The 18,347-nt window shown below is 54.6% G+C and overlaps 2 protein-coding genes and 2 long non-coding RNA genes across 7 annotated transcripts; 2 read left to right on the top strand and 2 right to left on the bottom strand.

Annotated features, from left to right (window-relative positions):
- Window positions 1-57: 57 nt before the first annotated feature.
- LOC104144035 (uncharacterized) lies at window positions 58-4,601 on the bottom strand. Of its 2 annotated transcripts, none has more exons than XR_011136512.1 (3): window positions 4,483-4,601; window positions 3,056-3,204; window positions 58-1,541 (listed from the first exon to the last, which is right to left on the bottom strand). It is a non-coding gene; the product is annotated as an uncharacterized lncRNA (long non-coding RNA). The 2 variants fall into 2 exon arrangements; XR_694033.2 differs by lacking the exon at window positions 4,483-4,601 and adding an exon at window positions 3,571-3,618.
- On the top strand, window positions 4,581-11,181 carry SMARCD1 (SWI/SNF related BAF chromatin remodeling complex subunit D1). 2 transcript variants are annotated; one of them, XM_068921065.1, is made up of 13 exons: window positions 4,584-4,766; window positions 4,926-5,113; window positions 5,971-6,013; window positions 6,121-6,243; window positions 6,553-6,675; window positions 6,819-6,935; window positions 7,265-7,366; window positions 7,464-7,625; window positions 7,740-7,837; window positions 8,270-8,405; window positions 8,757-8,879; window positions 9,120-9,221; window positions 9,461-11,181. In XM_068921065.1, exons 1-13 carry the CDS (start codon window positions 4,599-4,601, stop codon window positions 9,512-9,514), a joined length of 1,539 nt encoding a protein of 512 aa, XP_068777166.1. In that variant the 5' UTR covers window positions 4,584-4,598; the 3' UTR covers window positions 9,515-11,181. The 2 variants fall into 2 exon arrangements, with proteins under 2 accessions (XP_068777167.1, XP_068777166.1); XM_068921066.1 differs by lacking the exon at window positions 6,819-6,935 and having other exon boundaries at window positions 4,581-4,766.
- LOC104144033 (uncharacterized) lies at window positions 8,412-14,955 on the bottom strand. The gene is made up of 3 exons (XR_694030.2): window positions 14,385-14,955; window positions 11,718-11,873; window positions 8,412-8,560 (listed from the first exon to the last, which is right to left on the bottom strand). It is a non-coding gene; the product is annotated as an uncharacterized lncRNA (long non-coding RNA).
- On the top strand, window positions 12,182-17,721 carry GPD1 (glycerol-3-phosphate dehydrogenase 1). Of its 2 annotated transcripts, XR_694031.2 has the most exons (9): window positions 12,182-12,246; window positions 12,420-12,597; window positions 13,224-13,364; window positions 13,762-13,900; window positions 14,962-15,074; window positions 15,405-15,638; window positions 15,830-15,936; window positions 16,142-16,428; window positions 16,693-17,721. XR_694031.2 is itself a non-coding variant. In XM_009674821.2 (8 exons), the coding sequence occupies exons 1-8, from the start codon at window positions 12,206-12,208 to the stop codon at window positions 16,236-16,238; spliced, it is 1,050 nt and encodes a 349-aa protein (XP_009673116.1). In that variant the 5' UTR covers window positions 12,182-12,205; the 3' UTR covers window positions 16,239-17,721. The 2 variants fall into 2 exon arrangements, 1 of the variants encoding a protein (XP_009673116.1); XM_009674821.2 differs by having other exon boundaries at window positions 16,142-17,721.
- The last annotated feature ends 626 nt before the right edge of the window (window positions 17,722-18,347 follow it).

Below are 18,347 nucleotides of genomic sequence, written 5' to 3'. Positions count from 1 at the left end.
GGAGGCAGGTGGGGACAGCACCATCCCAGGATGCTCCTGAAGGTCTCGCTGAACTCCTGGAGCTGAGGCCAGAAGGAAGGGCTGGGGGAAAGGATAAAGCTGTAGTCTGGACTTGCATGAAGTCTTCAAACGCGTGCTTTGCTGTGCTAATGTGGCAATTGTTCTTGGTACCTAAGCGAGCTCCAGTGTCGCTGCCTGGTCCTGCTCTGCCACGTGAGGACACGTCAGGGCTGGAGGATGGGAACTGATTTTTGCTCCCAAGGGGGGACGAGAATTAACATACGCACAGCTGCTAATCCTTGACAACTCTAACACTTTTGTGGTTTGGGACAGACACCTGAGTTTCAGCAGAAATGAGTCACTGGCTTGGATCTCACCTGCTTTTAATTTAACAGAGTTAGTAGCAGTTGTAGCACAAGCCATATGTAAACACAGTTTCTGTCCTAAAGATTTCCAGCTGCAGAGAGCAAAAGTAACATGCCAGATCCAACACTGTGCATCAGAAAAAGCCCTCAGGACCCCACACAGACTGAATAACAGTGAGTGGGCAGGGAATACTGAAATGCCAAACTCCCTCTGGTCACTTGGCTCTGGTCATGCCCCTGTTGCTCCTGGAAATGGCAGCCGGGTGTTTTGCATTTAAACTAGAACTGACTTACTGCTACTCTGGTCCTTCTCTGCCAGAGCCGGTGCTGCATAGGCTACAGGGTGGGCTTTGAATAGGAACAAGATAATATAGCTAACTGCCAGAAGGGAGTTAATGAACCTAAATTAATTGCAACCAGCCACTGAGTAGCCAGGGCAGCTGACCACGCGTGCTCCCTCCGCAGTGGCATTCACAGCAGCTCCTGTTGCAGGGGGCAGGCAGCAGCCCTGGTGCTGAGGGCTGTAATCTCTTTCGCAGCTCCCCATTAACCCTGCTGGGAGCAGGTCACCCCCTCCATCTGTCACAGCCTCACATTGCGCAGGAACATCCCCAGCCTCAGCACGGCTGGCAGAGCCGTTTCTGCCGCTGCGCTCGAAATGGTGTCTGTGCTGCAAGGCACAGCCTGGACCCAAAGGTGGCACAGCCAAGACAGTTCCCATCCCAGAAGCTGGGCGCGGGAGCACGTTGGGAGTACCGCAGGTAGCCAGACAGCACACAAATGTGAGCAGCCCTGTTACGAAGTGCACAGGTTGTATGTTTCCATATTCAAGGCTCCATTGCGCAAGCGAGCTGTGCACCTTCAGAGCATGCCGGGGCAGTGTCCGCTGGCCAGGGAGCCTTGAGGGGGGCTGTGGTGCACGGATGGGTGCACTGCGTGAGGCTGGCAGCCTGCAAGGTGCGTAGCAAAGGCAGCATGCGTGTTCATCCACGTCTGTCACTCAATATTATTGCACGAGATTCATGCTGCGCGCAAGACAGTTAATTACACGTCGCAGGAAGCATCTCTGATGATCTACGTGAGGATGAGATGTGACACACCTAGGCCTGAGACGCTGGGAAGCACCTGCTTGCACACTGCTGTGTTTACCTCGCAGATCGTGTGGCTGCTGAAACCCTACAGAGCAAGGATTAATCATGCAGGATGCATAAAACCATGGCAGAGATAGCATCACCTCCTTTCCTCCCTGGCAGTAATTCCCGCTTACCACTTGCTCAGTGCTAAAGCTGCCAGCAGAAACAGGCGCTGAGATATAATTACACAGTCCTGGATGCTGCTTGGCTGCCTGGAGCCAGAGCCATACGGGTTGGGGAGGAAGGTTTCAGAGTAGCTGCCTTGCGCCAGCAGGTGCAGTAAAACCAAGGTGCACGGGGTAGCATCACACAAACCATCTCCACTGGGAGGAGTGAACCAACCAAACCCTCAGGGCACAGGCAAGGGGGAAGGTGTTTCTTAGGGGATACAGCTAATAACAGGGGACAGAGAGCTGGGGTTGCTCCCAGCTCAGCTCAAGCAACACCGGGGCTCTCAAGACCCTGCAGCTCCCTGTGCCAAACTGAGCAGCTATCTGACTCCCATTTCCCTCTCTCCACTTCTCAGGTTAGCCCTTGCTTTCTGCTGCTTTCACAGCTCCTCACTCTGTCTCTCCCAGGAGAGCCAGGCAGTTCCAGCCTGCCCAAAAGGCTCCTGCCATCCTGCCAGGCTTTAAGTCTCAGTCAAAGTTGCATCCAAACAATACGGAGCAGATAAGTTCCGCTGCTTTTCCTCCCCATGAATATTTCATAAGGCAGCTGGGCGCCAAGCCTGTCAGAGGTGGCATTAAATTAACTGCATGGACACACGGATGCTGAGACAACAGTTAATAGGCTGTGCTCAAAGCACTGAGGGTAGGAAATACCGTATCTGGCAGAGAAGGTACCAACACATCCCCACTTCTTTGCTCAGTTGACAATGCCATGCACTGTACAGGACATCCTCCTAAATGATCCATGATCATTAATTGTTTAATTAGTGCTTGTGATGTGACTGTTCACCTAGGTTTTTTTCCCCCACAAATTAACGTTGGCTGCATTTATGTCCCTTTTCTCTCTGAGCAACCACAAGGGGAAGCGCTCTAGGGAATAGGGAGCTTAATGCTAATACTTGCAGAAAGTGGCCTTTAAATCTAACATTGTGCTGCCTGTAGCAGCCCAAGCCGCTGCTGAGGGAGATCGGAGCCCTTTACCTGGCTGTTCAGCCTAAACCTGAACAAACAAGGCCCCGGCTACCTGATCAGTGGCAGAACCCACAGTGAAACCTGGTGGTCTATACTCACGAGTCCCCCTCTTTATCCAGTCACCACCGAGGTTCAAACCCTACGTACTGGGAGGAGGTTTCTGCCTCCAGCCTTTGAAAAATCACTTTCAGAAATCCCATTCTGAACATCCTCCAAGTCCCTCCATTAACTCACACTTATCCATATGCAAAGAGTAATTTGGCATGACCTTGTGAGGAGCTATTTCGGATAACTTTGTACCTCTGTGGAGTATTATCACCATCTAGACGAAGTCTTTCAGCTACAACATACTGACGCAGACATATATATTCACACCGATATAAAAGCACATCCATTTATGCCCCCACATGCTTACTTCTTAAGATGTTAAGGACAGCAGCTCCAGTGAGAGGCGTTACCGCCACTTTGGCATCTCAGAGTCCTCCTTTCCGGGGCGCAGGCAAGGCAACCTTCCTCGGGGCACACCCCAGGGCAAGAGAGGCTGCAGGACCAGACCAGCATCTCCTGCAACAGGTAGATATTGTAAGAGCCAACGCTACCGTCAAAAGCCAGCCAAGCACAAGACTCATACCCCAACCCCCTTCAGCCCCAGAGCAGCTCCGGCTCTAGCAGCTCCTGCACAGTAGCCCTGAGGGCTGCAGGGGAAACCAGCCCAGCTGGAAGAGGGCAGAGGAGATCAGAGCAAGGTGTGCTGCCAGCTGAGGCAGGTAGACGAGCTCAGGGGCTGCCAGCCTAAGGGCTTAGGGAGCTGGAAAGTGTCTTACAGGTGGTTTTCTATGGATATCAGAGCCCCTGGCACACAGAGCTGCCTCTCCCACCCCAGACACCCCTCCGTGACAGTACAGATGGTGACAAAGGGGGATGACATACAGCAAACTGTGAGCTGGAGGGACGTAAAGGGAATAAAGAAAATAAAAGAAACATAGATCTCTAGGCCCCCTCCAAGGACACTGCTCCCCATGGCCCCTGCACCCCCTCCACAACGCCCCATGGACACCCCTAGGCCTCTGCACCCCCCATAGCCTCCCAATGGACCCTGCACCCTTCCCCCCACAGCACCCCATGGACCCTGCACCCTGATGGACCCGTCATAGTCCCTGCTCCCTCCTACAGCCCCCTAGACCCTGCACCTCCCACAGCCCCACATGGACACCCCATGGCACCTGCACCTCCCTATGGCCTTCCATGGACCCCCCCATCCCCCACCAACCCTTCCCAGATGCTGCACCCCTCCCCAAAGACCCACACAGCCCTCCCCAATAGCCCCCTCATGGACTCTGCACCCCCAACAGCCCCTCCACTGCCCTCCCATGGCCCCAGCACCCTTCTTCCCAGCCCCTGCATCCCCCCATGGACCCCCCCATGGACTCTGCACCCCTCACAGCCCCCCACTGCCCCCCATGGCCCCAGTACCCTCCTCCCCTGCCCTGCATCCCCCCATGGATTCTGCACCCCCTCACAGCCCCCCACCGCCCCCTCCATGGCCCAAGAACCCTTCTCCCCAGCCCCTGCATCCCCCCATGGACTCTGCACCCCTGAGAGCCCCCCCATGGCCCCAGCACCCTTCTCCCCAGCCCCTGCATCCCCCCATGGTCCCCCCCCATGGCCCCAGCACCCTCCTCCCCAGCCCCTGCATCCCCCCATGGACCCCCCATGGAGTCTGCACCCCTCACAGCCCCCCAACGCCCCCCCGTGGCCCCAGCACCCTTCCCCCCAGCCCCTGCATCCCCCCATGGAGCCCCTATAGACTCCCCCTCCTCCGCCCGGCCCGGCAGCGCGGACCTCCAGGCGGCAGGGGGCGGGCGGCAGCGGGCGGCGACGCTCTAGCTCGACGCCCCGCGCGGGCTCTCTATGGCCGGCGTCCGGTTCCGGCCCGCTCCCCTTTGTGCTGGGAGAAGATGGCGGCGCGGGCGGGCTTCCAGGCGGTGACTCCCAGCGGCGGAGGCGGCGGGGCCGCCGCCGGGGCCGCCGCCCTGGGGCCGGGCACGCCGGGTGGGCCGGTGCGCATGGGCCCGGCTCCGGGACAAGGCCTGTACCGTTCGCCGCTGCCGGGAGCCGCCTACCCGGTGAGGCGGGGGAGGGGCCGGCGGCGGCGGCCGCCGTTATCCGGGGCGGCCCGGGCGGGGCGGGGCGGGGATGGGCCGGGCCGGGCCGGGCCGGGCCGGGCACTGCCCCCACCCCGAGCCGCCCGGCGGGCACTGGAACCGGTCTCTTTCTCTCCGCAGCGCCCCGGGATGCTCCCGGGTAGCCGGTTGACGCCGCAAGGTCCCTCCATGGGGCCGCCGGGCTACGGCGGGAGCCCGGCGGTGCGGCCCGGTATGGCGCAGGCCGGCCTGGACCAGGCCCGCAAGAGGCCGGCGCCGCAGCAGCTCCAGCAGGTGCAGCCGCAAGCCGTGCCCAACCGCAACCACAAGTAAGGAGCGGCACCCCCGGCCACCGGGGCACCCCCGGCCACCGGGACGCCTTCCCTCCCTTAAAGCCCCCCCGCTCCCCCCCGGGGTGCAGGCTTTTGCCGGTGACGCCCCCCTCTTCTGCCGTGCCCCGGGATCTGGGGACATCCCGGTCACGGCTCTGCGGGGGCTGCTCCCGGCAGCACAATGCGTTTCTGTTCTGCGGCGGGTCTGGGGCGCGCTGCCTTCGTGCCGTGCCTGGGCTTTTCACTGCCGCTTTTTGTTGGGCGGCTCAAAGGGACTTGAGCTTCCTTGGGCAGCTACTTGTTGGGGAGAGGGGAGCTTCCAGCCGATAAAAGCGTTAATGTGCAGCTGCTAGACAAGGGCAAGCTTGTTACGTTTCTGGCAGTATAATGGCAGCCTTAGCATCATTGTTAACTCATTTCTTGGTTTAAAGCATGTCAAACTGAAGCTAAATTAGGCTTGAGAGTCACTTTGGCCCGATATTATGTCAGCATGCCCCTTTCAACATGATGTAACCCCACTTCCCGAGCTCTCGGAGGGGACGCGAAGCATTCAGGTAACTGGTTAGTCACGGTGCTGCAGCGTTTGTCAGCTCTGCAGCACTGGCTGCCTCGTGGGGCAGGGGCTGTGGGGAGTAAAGAGCCTGCCTGCGTGTGGGGACTGGAAGCAGTAAGTGCCTCTGAAAATGAGAGGCTGGACTGACGGCTGGCACCCAGGCTAAGAGCACTGCTAATGCTGCAGCACTAAACCAGAGAATAACCCGTCATCCTCACGCCCTTCACGAATGCCTGCAGTTACATAGGACAGAGTGGTTGCCATTTTAATGCATGTGTGTGTGCATCTCCTTCCTTAACAGCGCTAAAAAGAAGAAGATGGCTGACAAAATTCTACCTCAGAGGGTGAGTGGCATGTGCCTTCGCAGCTTCTGTTGAGATGCAGTAGATCGGAGAAGTGTGGGGGAGTTAACGGTGACTTGCATTCTTGATTGGCTTGTGCTCTGCTGTAGATTCGTGAACTTGTACCTGAGTCTCAGGCCTATATGGACTTACTGGCCTTCGAAAGGAAATTGGACCAGACGATCATGCGGAAACGCTTGGATATCCAAGAGGCCTTGAAGCGACCCATTAAGGTAGAGAGGATTATGTTCAATGTTACTGTAAGCAAGGACTGGAGACTCTTACCTTAGTTAAGAGAGCAGGAGTGCACTGAAACTTGGGTCCTGTCGCTGTAAGCACAGTGTATCAGGAACCTTAGTACTCCAGATGCCAACGGAGGAGCAGAGCCAGGAAGGCCTGATGTTCCTCTTTCCTTGCTGCCCGTCCTGGGAGAGGTAGAATATGAAATAGATAAGGATACTGAACCTCTTAGTTTTAGCAAAACATAATATAGTTGATCCTTTATTTCAAAATTAACATTTAGCTGATGCTTTTTCTCTTAGCAAAAGCGAAAGCTACGTATTTTTATCTCCAATACCTTCAACCCAGCCAAGTCAGATGCAGAGGATGGTGAAGGCACAGTTGCCTCCTGGGAGCTTCGGGTAGAAGGAAGGCTGCTGGAAGACGTGAGTGTGAGACACCCAACCCCTTTGGGGAGGGAAAGAGACAAGCATTGATGTCTCCGGTTAAAAGAAGCTAACTGGGGCTCTAGGTCCACCACCGAGTACTGAGATTAGCTCTCCTAACACCCTTCCTGTGTTGCTTGCAGTCTGCTTTGTCCAAATATGATGCCACCAAACAGAAAAGAAAATTCTCATCCTTCTTTAAATCTCTGGTCATTGAACTTGATAAAGACCTGTATGGCCCAGACAATCACCTGGTAGAGGTGAGCTGCTTTTTGCTGCACTATCTCTAAAAGTGGGTTGTTGTTCAGCAGACAGAATTTGCATGTCATTCATGTCTCGAGAGGTAGTGGTGGCTTGAACAAGTGGCTGGGAGCTAGGAGCTGTTGAAGTCTTATCTTAGCTTTTCCATTGACTTGCTGGGGCTCTGAGCAAGTGCATTAACTCTTGCTTCAAACTATATATGGGAATGAGACTAACTCTCTGTAGGTGGGTGGGGGTTACCAGCAAGCATGTTGGGTACCCAGCAGGAGCAAAGGGAACAAAGACTAGGGGTGCCACTGAACGCACTCTCCTGTTCTGTGTCCCCCAGTGGCACAGGACTGCTACAACTCAGGAGACAGATGGTTTCCAGGTGAAGAGGCCGGGAGATGTAAATGTGCGCTGTACTGTCCTCCTGATGCTCGATTACCAGGTAGGCTGTTTGGAACAACATTGCTGGGCCGGTAGTGTTTGCTGAGCCCTGTCTGTCACCGCGTTCCTATCTCGTCTTTCTGTGCTTTTTGTTTCAGCCTCCTCAGTTCAAACTGGATCCCCGCTTGGCTCGTCTCTTGGGGATCCACACTCAGACCCGTCCAGTGATCATCCAGGCATTGTGGCAATATATTAAGACCCACAAGCTCCAGGACCCCCATGAGCGGGAGTATGTCATCTGTGACAAATACCTCCAGCAGGTAACAGTGTCTGTGGCTGGAACACGTGACTGTTTCAGCTTTTCTCTGTTAGCAGCCAGTGATCCCTGGCACTGAGCTCCCATTCCTTCCCTTAGCCCTGTGTTTCTGTCACAGATATTTGAATCTCAGCGGATGAAGTTCTCTGAAATCCCACAAAGACTTCACGCATTGCTTATGCCCCCAGAACCAATCATCATTAACCATGTGATCAGGTGAGACAGGTCCACTTGAGTTCATATTTCCAGGAAAAAGGGTGAAAAGAATGGATGAGCCTGGTACAGAAAGATGTTATAACACGTTGTTTTTTCAGTAGCAGTTCCCCTGCATTGCCTGCTATCACTTCTCTGCAAGAACAGCCACCTCTTCCATTAACCAAATCCCCCTTTCCCACAAGGCACTCCCGCGTTCATGCTTTCCTTAGCATTACACTCGTGTAGATAAAAATTTTCTTGGAACAATCACTTGGTCCCTGTGCTGCAAGGCCACCAGTGGGGCTCTGCTGGCTGGTGTTAGAGGCGACGCTAACGCTAGCTTGCCTTGTCCCTGCCTGCAGTCCATATGCTGCAGCGTCCTAGAGCAGCTACAGTTCAGTGCTGTCTTGAGCTACTTGACTGTTTCGGTTTCTTTCTTCTGGTTGCCCTTAGTGTTGACCCAAACGACCAGAAGAAAACAGCCTGCTATGACATTGATGTGGAGGTGGATGATACTTTGAAGACTCAGATGAATTCCTTCCTGCTATCTACAGCCAGTCAACAGGAAATTGCTGCTCTGGATAACAAGGTAGGAAGAGCTCCTTTGTTTCTGCATTCCTCGTTGCTGGATATGAATGTGTCCTTGGAGCAGGTGAGCTCTGAGTTCTGCACAGGAGTTCAGCACGTGCTCTGCGTTTGGAATCTGGCGTGGAGTCAGTCACGTTTAGAAATGGGTGGCTTTACCTGGAAAGAAAGTTGTAAAGCAAATGGTCAGTAGGAAAATTCGTAGTACAGGAAACTGGGAGTTGAGAATCCTATCTGATAAGTATAGGTTAACCAGGGAGTATCGAAATTCTCCCTCGTGATTGGATCTCCTGATGTTTCCCCTCTAACTTTTTCGCCTGTTCAGCAGTCTTGTTGCTGTTCGTCTGTCTTTCAGATCCATGAAACAATAGAAACAATTAACCAGCTGAAGACTCAGCGTGAGTTCATGCTGAGCTTTGCCCGAGACCCTCAGGGCTTCATCAATGACTGGCTACAGTCCCAGTGCCGGGATTTGAAGGTAAAAGCTTTGTCTTGTGTGGAAGGTGGATCCAGTCACAGACTTCCCTCATTAGAACCAGCTCCCACAGAGAGAGACAGACAATTTGCTACTCAGAAACCAAGACTAGAACTGGAGCCAGGCATAACCTGACCTGACTGTACTGAAGTTTCTTTGCAGAAATGGGAGGGCGCGTGGGTTTGCTCAGCACAGTCTGAGCGTTGGCGCTCCCTGAACTGTTCTGTCCTTGGTGCTCTCCAGACGATGACTGATGTTGTTGGGAATCCTGAAGAGGAGCGTAGAGCCGAGTTCTACTTCCAGCCGTGGGCTCAGGAAGCTGTGTGCAGATACTTCTACTCCAAGGTGAGCATCTCTGGGCTGGGGTCCCTCTCCACACCTGGTAGGTAAGAGTACCTGTCGCTCTTTGGGGGCAGATACTGCCAGTGAAAAGTGGCAGTGCTAAGCTTCGCTTGTAGACTCTGCTGATGAATCTTGGTCCCGGTTTGTGTTCACCCTTTTCCAGCTGGGGCCTTTGTTACTTGGACACTGCCCTGCTGTGCCGTCTGAGAACATTAACGCTGTGACTCTGGCTTTTCCTGCAGGTGCAGCAAAGGCGGCAGGAATTGGAGCAGGCGCTGGGAATCCGTAACACATAGGCTGCTCCACTCCTCCCCAACCAGAAGGCATCACAGCTACTTGTGGAGACAGAGAGCTGCAGAGTACGCTGTTAAGGCTCACACAATCCCACTCCGGCACTGAGGCCTGCACCATTGTCCATCCTGGCCTTGTCCCTCTTGGGGCAACTCCAGGACACCTTGGGTCTTCTGGGGTGTGGCAAGCAGACAGGCTCCAATGAGCACATACTTCTACCTGGTTTTCTTCCTGACTGTTGCCTTGTCAGTCCCAAGGCTTCTGAGAGCCTCCCTTTGACTCTGCACTACCTGTAGTGTCCCCAGTAGCCAGTATGACTGCTGACTTGGAGCCTCTCTCAAGTTCAGAAACCACAGCCCTTTCCTCAACTAGCATCTAGTTGTGGCACACATGAGACCTGGGTCTGGGAAGCCTGGATCTGCTGTAGGGATGGAGTTCTGTGACTAGTCTCTTCCCTGCTTGATTTTATAGCAAGGTGCCAGGAGATGTAGTGGGCAGTATGCCATGAGCTGACATACCTCCCTGCCCTACCCTCCCTTGCTCGGAGGGTGCTGCTGCACTGGGCTGCCTCATAGGTCACTCTTCTCCTTGAGGAAGAGTTACTGGACTGTGTAGAGAATTGCTTCTCCCCTTGTCCCTTTTTTTTCTTGTTCCCTTCATGTTCTTTGGCAGGCTGTCCTAGGCTGGGATCACAAGGGAGATGAGGCATTGGCTCAAGGCAGGGACGTAGAAGCATTGGAGCGGTGAGACTTCACTGCACTTCAGAAGACCTACGCTTGCAGTTCCAGCAAGCCATCTGGCTGCTTGTTCTCCCTGAAGCAGGGAGAGGGGATGCAGCAACTGCCCGGTGGAATTGTGCAGGAACGCAATGATGTAGGCTCATTCCTTTGGGACAGTTATCCTGGGTCACTTGCCCTGGGGACCAGAGGCTCCTTCATGTGGATCTGAGGGTGTAACGGGACAGTCTTTGGGGATGGACGTAGCTCCAAGCATATGCGAGTTAGCAGAGGTTTCCATGCTGAAGCTCCTATTTAAGCAGTTTTAGGTTCTGGAGCTGCTGTAAGGCCCAGCATGGATCAGGAATGTACAAGTAGATTTTCTCTACCTTGGGGAGTAGCAGCCCAGATGCCTCTTCATGGAATGAATTAATAGTGAATTAATTAGTGGTCAGGCATAAGAGAATAGCTTCTCTTAACCTTCAGTATTTCTGCTCGGGACTGAAATGCAAATGAACTCGAAAGTTGGTCATACTTTCTTGGAGATAGCTGCAAAATCATGTTACTGACAAGCCCCCCTCATACCCACACCTGTCTTGGTGTGGTTGGGAAGCTTACTATGAATTTGGGAGCCTGGGTGGCCCTACTCCTTGTGTCTGTGTTACTACATGTCTGTGAGTAATAGACTCTCGACTTCCCTTCTCCTCCCCCCCCCCTTATGAAATGGCTCCTCTGTGGTACTGGGGTGAAGGTCTTGGTGCTGACGAAGCAGCCCACTGACTCCTCAGGGTAATCACACGTGAAGGATGCTGAATACTGCGTAGGCAAACATAGCTGTTGCAGAGTAACTGCTTTTCTTAACTGATTATTATGGTTTTTTCCATGGACCAAAATTTTTTTTGTACTGTATCCTTGTAGACGTCACCCAGTTTTAATAAAAGCCTCCTGTGAAGGAAGCTGTTCTCCCTCCTTCTGTGCTGACAGCATGCTTTCTCTCAGCAGCTGCTTTGGTAGATGCCACTTCGTGTACTTGCTTAGGCAGGGACAGATTATTTCTTTTTAAAAATTATTATTTTTAAACAAAGCCAACTGGGATAAGGAACTCTGGAGATAAAATGTTCTTCACACTTCAGGCTTTTATACAGTGCCTTCCTTTCATGTAAGGAACTCCTCTGACTTGCACAGTCTGCTAAGCCTTTGCCAAGTCCTTTTGTGGTAAACAGGCAAAGTAACTTGAGTAAAACTGGAAATCCAGTGGCCAAGCTGCTGATAAAATCTGGACAGCCTAGTTTCCACACTCTTCTTGCTGCCTTATAGAGTGGTGACAGCCTTTTTAAGTCTCATGGGCATTGCGCACAATTTTGGAGAAACTATTAAAATTTGTTTGTTTTAAAGCTATGTGAAAAAGGCATTATTCTCTTAATAGCTTTTGATCCTGCTCCACAGAACCATTTGAGTAATTGTTTATAAAAGTAGGAATGTAATGCCTTACCAATCCTGGATAACCTTGCTCTGAGGGAAGAGATCCTCTGCGTACGCAAGAAAGGGCAGTCTGCCTAAGGTCAAGTAGTTAGCGCTGCTGCTTATGCTGTGAGATTGGCACTGGAGTTGTGTTGTGGATCTGCAATCAGATGGCTCGTGTTTCTCACTTGAGGAAAAAAAAAAAAGGCACCCTCATTTCTTGGGAAGAGGGGATCTGTTTCTTTGCAGAAAAAGGGAGAGGGAGGCCGGGCAGTCAAGACTGCTGGCTCTGCTGAGGTTTGGGATCTGAGCTATTTCACCTTTGCTTCAGGGGATGTAATCCATGCCTCCAGTGCTGCCTGCCACATTGCCTCCCACTGAGCAGAGCAAGGGGGGGGACCTGGTATGGGATCTCGCCCCAGGCGGAGCCAGAGGCGGGCTGGGGCCGCCCCCACTGCCGGCTGCCCTGAAATAGCAGCAGCAGGCTCAGCGCCATGCAGTGCCCCGGCTCCCTGCACCATGGGCGGCAGGAAGGTCTGCATCGTGGGCTCTGGCAACTGGTGAGCACCCACTGCTCGGGCACCCTGATCCCCCTCTCGGAGTACCGCGCAGCCCCCTTCTTCCCTGGTGCACCAGTGACCTGTAGTGCACTGATGTCCCCACTGCTGGTGGTCCCTGGTGCGTGCTGGTGGCCTCCACACCTGTCACCTACAGCTCTGCTCTGCCCGCGCAGGGGCTCGGCCATCGCCAAGATCGTGGGCACCAATGCGGCCCGGCTGGGCACTTTCGAGAACCGGGTGAGCATGTGGGTGCTAGAGGAGGAGGTGGGTGGCCGGCGGCTCACCGACATCATCAACACGGAGCACGAAAACGTCAAGTACCTGCCAGGGCACAAGCTGCCCCCCAACGTGGTGAGTGCAGCCTGCCGGAGGCCTCCTTGCTGAGTGCAAGGTCCGGTGTTCACAGCTGGGCACCCTGATGGCAGGTAATAAATAACCATGCTGGGAGGTGCTGGAGCCTCCGGTGCCCTGGGAGCCAGGTATGTAGCGGCAGGAATGCACTGGGCTGCCCAGGGCTCCGTTACGCGCTCCCGGTGACCTTGCACTGCACTAGGACAAGCTGCAGCCCTGGCTGCTCTTGCTGCCTACCTTTGCCCCTGCTCTGGTGTCCCACGGGCTGGGCTTGAAGCCATGTGGCTGCCTCCGGGTTGACATTGACGGTGCACCCAGCCTGTGGGTCCTGCTGCCCCAGAGCTGCACCCTCAGCCCCCAGGAGGCCACCGAGATCCCCAGAGAGGCCACAGCTCTTTGCTCTGTCCCTGCTGCCTTCTCAAAATCGGCTTTCTCTGGCTGAGCCTTTGGCCTTGCTGTGCTCCAGCCCCTCTGCCCTGCTAGACCTGCAGCTCTCTGGGCCTCAGGAAGGGGAACTTGTGTGGCGCTGACCTTGTGCCTCTGCTCCTCCTGTCCTGGCCTGGGGCTGGCCTCTCTCACTGCAAAATTGAAGGCAAGAGTTCTTGAAGAGTCCATGTTCTCTGCAGGTGGCAGAGCCAGACCTGCTGAAAGCCTGTGCTGGGGCTGACATCCTCCTGTTTGTGGTGCCCCACCAGTTTATCGGCAAAGTCTGCGATCAGCTCAAGGGCCATGTGAAGAAAGACGCTATCGGGCTGTCGCTCATCAAGGTGTGAGCAGGAGGAGCGCTGCCCTGGGAGCTCGCTAGGGCACTGCGCCGAGGGGGCCTCGCCGGGAGCAACCCGGCTCCGAGAGACTGCAAAGGGTATCCGGTGGTTTTACAGTGCAAAGCCGGCTCCAGGGTTACGGGGTGGTACGAGGAGGCGCGGGCAGAGGGGGACGCGGGGCTGGGGGTAGAGTCTTTGTGGGGATTTGGAGGAGTACTGGGAGGGGGAGAAGGGGCAGGGCATGGGGTGGATGGTGAGTGCTGTGAGGTGAGGGGTACAGCAGAGCACTGCGGGGACCGTTGGGATAGGATTCAGTAGAGGGAATGAGGGGATCAGGGCAGGTAGGGCCAGGTCCCTGGGTGGGGACAGACGATCATCTCTGTCCCTGGTTGCGTCCTAGGGAGTAGATGAAGGACCAGATGGGCTAAAGCTGATCTCGGACATTATCCGTGAGAAACTGGGCATAGAGATGAGTGTCCTCATGGGGGCCAACATTGCTAATGAAGTGGCAGACGAGAAGTTCTGTGAAACAACCATCGGTAAGCAGCCAACAGCCCTCCTCACTAGCAGACCTCATTTCTGATGAGCGGGAAGAGGCAAAGGGGAGAACGCGGCGCAGCTTAAACTACTCCTGTCTAGGGTGAGCCAGCCCTTTTCCCTTGTGGAGGCAGCAAGACTCCATAGGAGCTGGATGTTGAACTCATTTTCAGGGTTTGCAACGCAATTGCTCCCCTCGTTAAAAGCAGAGGTGTGCGTCTAAAAGCTGCTGCCAGCAAGGACTCCGAGCATCAGCCGGTCTCCTGACACAACTGAAAGGGACAGAGCCAGTAAGAGAAAGCCCCGCTGGGGGTCAAGTTCTGGACAAAAGCAGAAATCTGCTGGGTTTCCAGCTTTCTGCCTCTCTCAGAATCACAGAATGGTGACTTATCAGCAGGCGAGAAAGTCCATCTGACCTAAGAGACCCTTTAGGAAATAAATTGAGCTCACCTAGCTACGTTTCCCTGGGCTTCTGGGGACACTCACCTGGATCTCACGTTATTGCCAGCAGGGCTGCTTGAAAGTTCAGCCAGTGACTGTTCCTCACGTCCTCCATCCTATCTGTGACTCATGCAAAGCAGCCAAAACCAACAGAACTGTTTGCTAGGTTAGATGTTACAGGACTCAAAGTGTCCGTGTTTCAAACAACAGCAAATATGCCATGCAGGAGGCTGCAGGGACTGAAGAGGTGTAAGCAGAGTGCACCGTTATTGCTAGCACACAGAAACGCTCTTGTGCAGGGCACTGCAGGAACAAAGATAACGGCAGCCTCCAACCCAAAGGTGTCTGAAGACACCTTTAACCTACTGGGCTCATGTCATTTCTGTCCTGCTCTTCTGGGAATTCCAGGGTTGCAACCTTGCTTATCGGCCAGGTGATGTGTGCATGGCACTTTGTGTACCTGCAAACGTTTAGCAACATCCATCAGTTGGGTAATGGGTTCTTCTTGCTGCAGTGTTCCTGCAGCGTGGCGCTTGGAGTTACACCGGTGGGCAGGAGAACAGCACAATCCTGCTTTAGGATCGCCTCCATCGCCTTCCTCCCACTCCCTTTGTCTTGTCAGGCTGCAAGAACACGCAGCACGGGCAGATGCTGAAGGAGCTAATGCAGACACCAAACTTCCGGGTCAGTGTGGTGCAGGAAGCGGACACCGTAGAGATCTGTGGGGCTCTCAAGGTGGGTGAGCCGCTTGGCAGGGTTTGCAGGGCTCGGTTAGCGAAGCTGACAGTTCTCGCAGGCTCTGCAGGGAGCTTTGGGGAGGAGACTGCCGGTTGAATGAACCCTCTGGATATTGCGCTGCGGCATACTGAGATAGTTGGGCCAAAGGCCAGACTTGGGAGACAGCTGCACGCATGTCCTGTTCGGCTGCTCAGAGAGACAACGGTCACTAGCAAAGGCAAGGGCAGGCAGGAGCCGGTGCTTGGGATCACGCAGACAACTCGTGGACATGGCAAAGCTCTGGGCTCTGCTGGGAACCGATCCCTCTGTGCCTTTGTCCTCTTCCAGAACGTAGTGGCTGTCGGGGCTGGTTTCTGTGATGGGCTCGGCTTTGGGGACAACACGAAGGCTGCCGTGATCCGTCTGGGACTCATGGAGATGATTGACTTCGCCAAACTCTTCTGCAAGGGCCCTGTCACCCCCTCCACGTTCCTGGAGAGCTGCGGAGTCGCTGACCTCATCACCACTTGCTATGGCGGCCGCAACCGCAAGGTGGCTGAGGCTTTTGCCAAGACAGGAAAGGTGAGCAGAGGAGGGAGCAGGCAACAAGTGAACATCGGGACCTGTGGGCTCAGTTGGCAGCGAGGTGGAGTTGACTAGCACTGTGGTACCCTGCTTCTGCTGGTCCAGTGCCACAGCCTGGCTCCGGGAAGAAACACGGGGCAGAGGATGGGGTTGCAGGCTCCAGCTCCCTCACTGTTTGATTGTTTCAGTCTATTGAGCAGCTGGAGAAGGAGATGTTGAACGGGCAGAAGCTGCAAGGTCCCCAGACATCTGCTGAGCTGCATCACATCCTCAAAAGCAAGAAGGTGGTGGAGAAGTGAGTGCTCCTTGGCCACCTCTCACCTCCCACATCCGCTTTTTGGGGGGCTGGGCTGGGATCTTTCCTGCAGATGTGGGAGGGGAACCCCCTCCTCTCCCCTCCCCAACAGCAGTCCTGCATGTCACAAGAGAAGTGGAGGTGCTTTCGCTCTGCTTGCTCTGGTCACAGGGCGGGGGGGGTGACTTTGTTCATCTGCCCGTAGGTTCCCCCTCTTCACAGCTGTGTATCAGATCTGCTACGAGGGCAAACCTGTTGCTGACATCATCAAGTGTCTCCAAGACCACCCTGTACACATGTAAGGGAGCTCTGCCTGCAAAACCATTAATCCAGCTGAGAGGAGCAGAGAGCCCCTGCCTGCACCACCTTGCTGCTGCTACAGCTTTGTAAGGAGTCTGGATTTCTTGGGAGCCTTTGCAGAGCGCTGGAAGGGCAGAGGTTCCCTTCCTCAGCCCTGGAGACTGCCAGCCTGAGTCTGGCATCTGCACGGAGGTACCTGCTGATCTCCCCCTCTCTCTGAAGGGCTCATTTAGCTTTTGCTGCTGCCTAGGGTCTGTCCTGAGGAAGGCTGGGCATCCTCCTCCTTTCACTTCCTCTTGCCGTGATGGATTCAGTTCTCAGTGGGACTCTGCCAGGCCATCTTGGTCAATACGGGCTGCGCAGGAGGCACTGTCTGTGGGGATAAGCTTTGCTTTTAGCCCCATGGGGCCACTTTGCGTGATGCAGGTCCTTTCCTGCTTTCTGCTGTTCCTTTAGGCTTAACCACCTCATGGAGAGGGCACAGGTCCCTGCCACGCTCCCCCAATATGAGTGAAGTTCCTGAGGACTTTCGAAGGGGGCGAGAATCACTCCTCTTTCGAAGGCACGCCAGCACAGAAAATAGCGTTCTTTGCCACCCTGCCACATGCTGCTTCCCCAGCCGCCACCAGCTACTCCTGGCAAACAGCACGGTCAATGCTCCACACACGTGAGGGCAGCTCCAGGGACTCCGAACCCTCGGAGACTTCAGAGCTGCTTTCTTCAGCTTTTTGCTCTCACCGTCAAACCTGGCCTCCGCACCAGGGAACTCCTCTTTTGTCACAGATTTGCCCGTGCTAGTTCCATGCCAACTGACTGTCCCTGGATGGCCTTCCTCCCTTGTATCTGTTTGTCCTCTGTCTGCTTTGGCAATGCAGGGACCAACTGCCCGAAATTCTTTCCGAGCAGCTGGCAGGCTGTGAATCCCTCAGTGGTGTACCTGCCAAAGCAGTTGGGCCATGTTGCTTTTAAATAAGTGATCCTCAGCAGCTTGTCACCTTCTCTCTGGCTTGCTCCAGTCTGTGGCTTAGTCCAGTCTTTGCTTCTACACGTGGCTTTATAGGAGCCGAGACAACAGGTTCCTCGCTTTCCTTGCTGTCCCTCCTGTGAGAGGTCTGGAAACCGCCTGCCAGCTCAAGGGGCAGCGATGGACATGCGATCCGCAAGAGGTACAGGGAGACTTCCAACATCGCAAGAGAGGACGGGGTCTCTGTGCCTTGTGCTGTGCATTGCGCCTTTTAAACTTGCCCCTTGTCCAGCCGCTCGCCACATGCCTCTCTGATCCTCTAAAGCTGGCTCACTCTGTGCTCGTGTTTGCTCAGGCTGGCGTCCAGCGGTTCACTGATCCCTGTCTGGGCTGGCAAGCGGGAGCTGCTGCTGGTCTCGCTGTCCACCACAGCTCCGGGTCCTAGTGCCACTGGGTCTCTGACTAGCAGTGTACTTTGTGAATGTTTAAAATAAATTTAGAGAGGGGAGACCCACCCTTTGTTCTGTGGTTCCAGTGCATCATTGTCTCTGGGCTTGTGCCTGCTGCGCTTGCTCAGAGTGCAAAATAGGGCACTGTCTGCTCCCTCCTGGCTCTGCAACCTTGTATGGTGTCCCGGAAACAGGTGAGAAAGCCCCTGCGGGACAACATCCAGTCACAGCGTAACTCTCCCACTTGCCTTTTCTCAGCAGTGGTTCTGGTGTCAAAATTTGGCTGTAGGACTGAAGAGGGTTGAGATTGCAATGCTTAACTGGGTACAAAATCCTCACTCTTCTATGTGGGACCTGCTGGAGCAGGGCCAGGACCCCACGGGACCATCTGTGCCCCAGGCTCCCTTTCTCCGACGTCTCAGCTTCTTGGGAAATGCCATATTGTTTTAAGGATCTCTCCCCAACTTCTTTTCCCTGCTGGACTTGCTTCGTCCTTGCCTTTCTTTGATATACACTTCACCCTGAGCAACCTTTCCAGGACTGTTAGCCCTCCGCTCAGCCTTTTGCTAGGGCAATTTAATCTGCTAGCACTGCAGTTGTTTCTGTGCCTTTTATTAGACATGCATTCTCGCTAGGCATGCTACGACCTTTAAATTCAACTGACCTATCGTACAGCAAGTAGCCAGCATTGGCTTCCT

The sequence above is a fragment of the Struthio camelus genome, chromosome 28 (assembly GCF_040807025.1).
Source record: "Struthio camelus isolate bStrCam1 chromosome 28, bStrCam1.hap1, whole genome shotgun sequence".
Taxonomy (NCBI): domain Eukaryota; kingdom Metazoa; phylum Chordata; class Aves; order Struthioniformes; family Struthionidae; genus Struthio; species Struthio camelus.
This window is presented reverse-complemented; position numbering and strand designations above follow the sequence as displayed.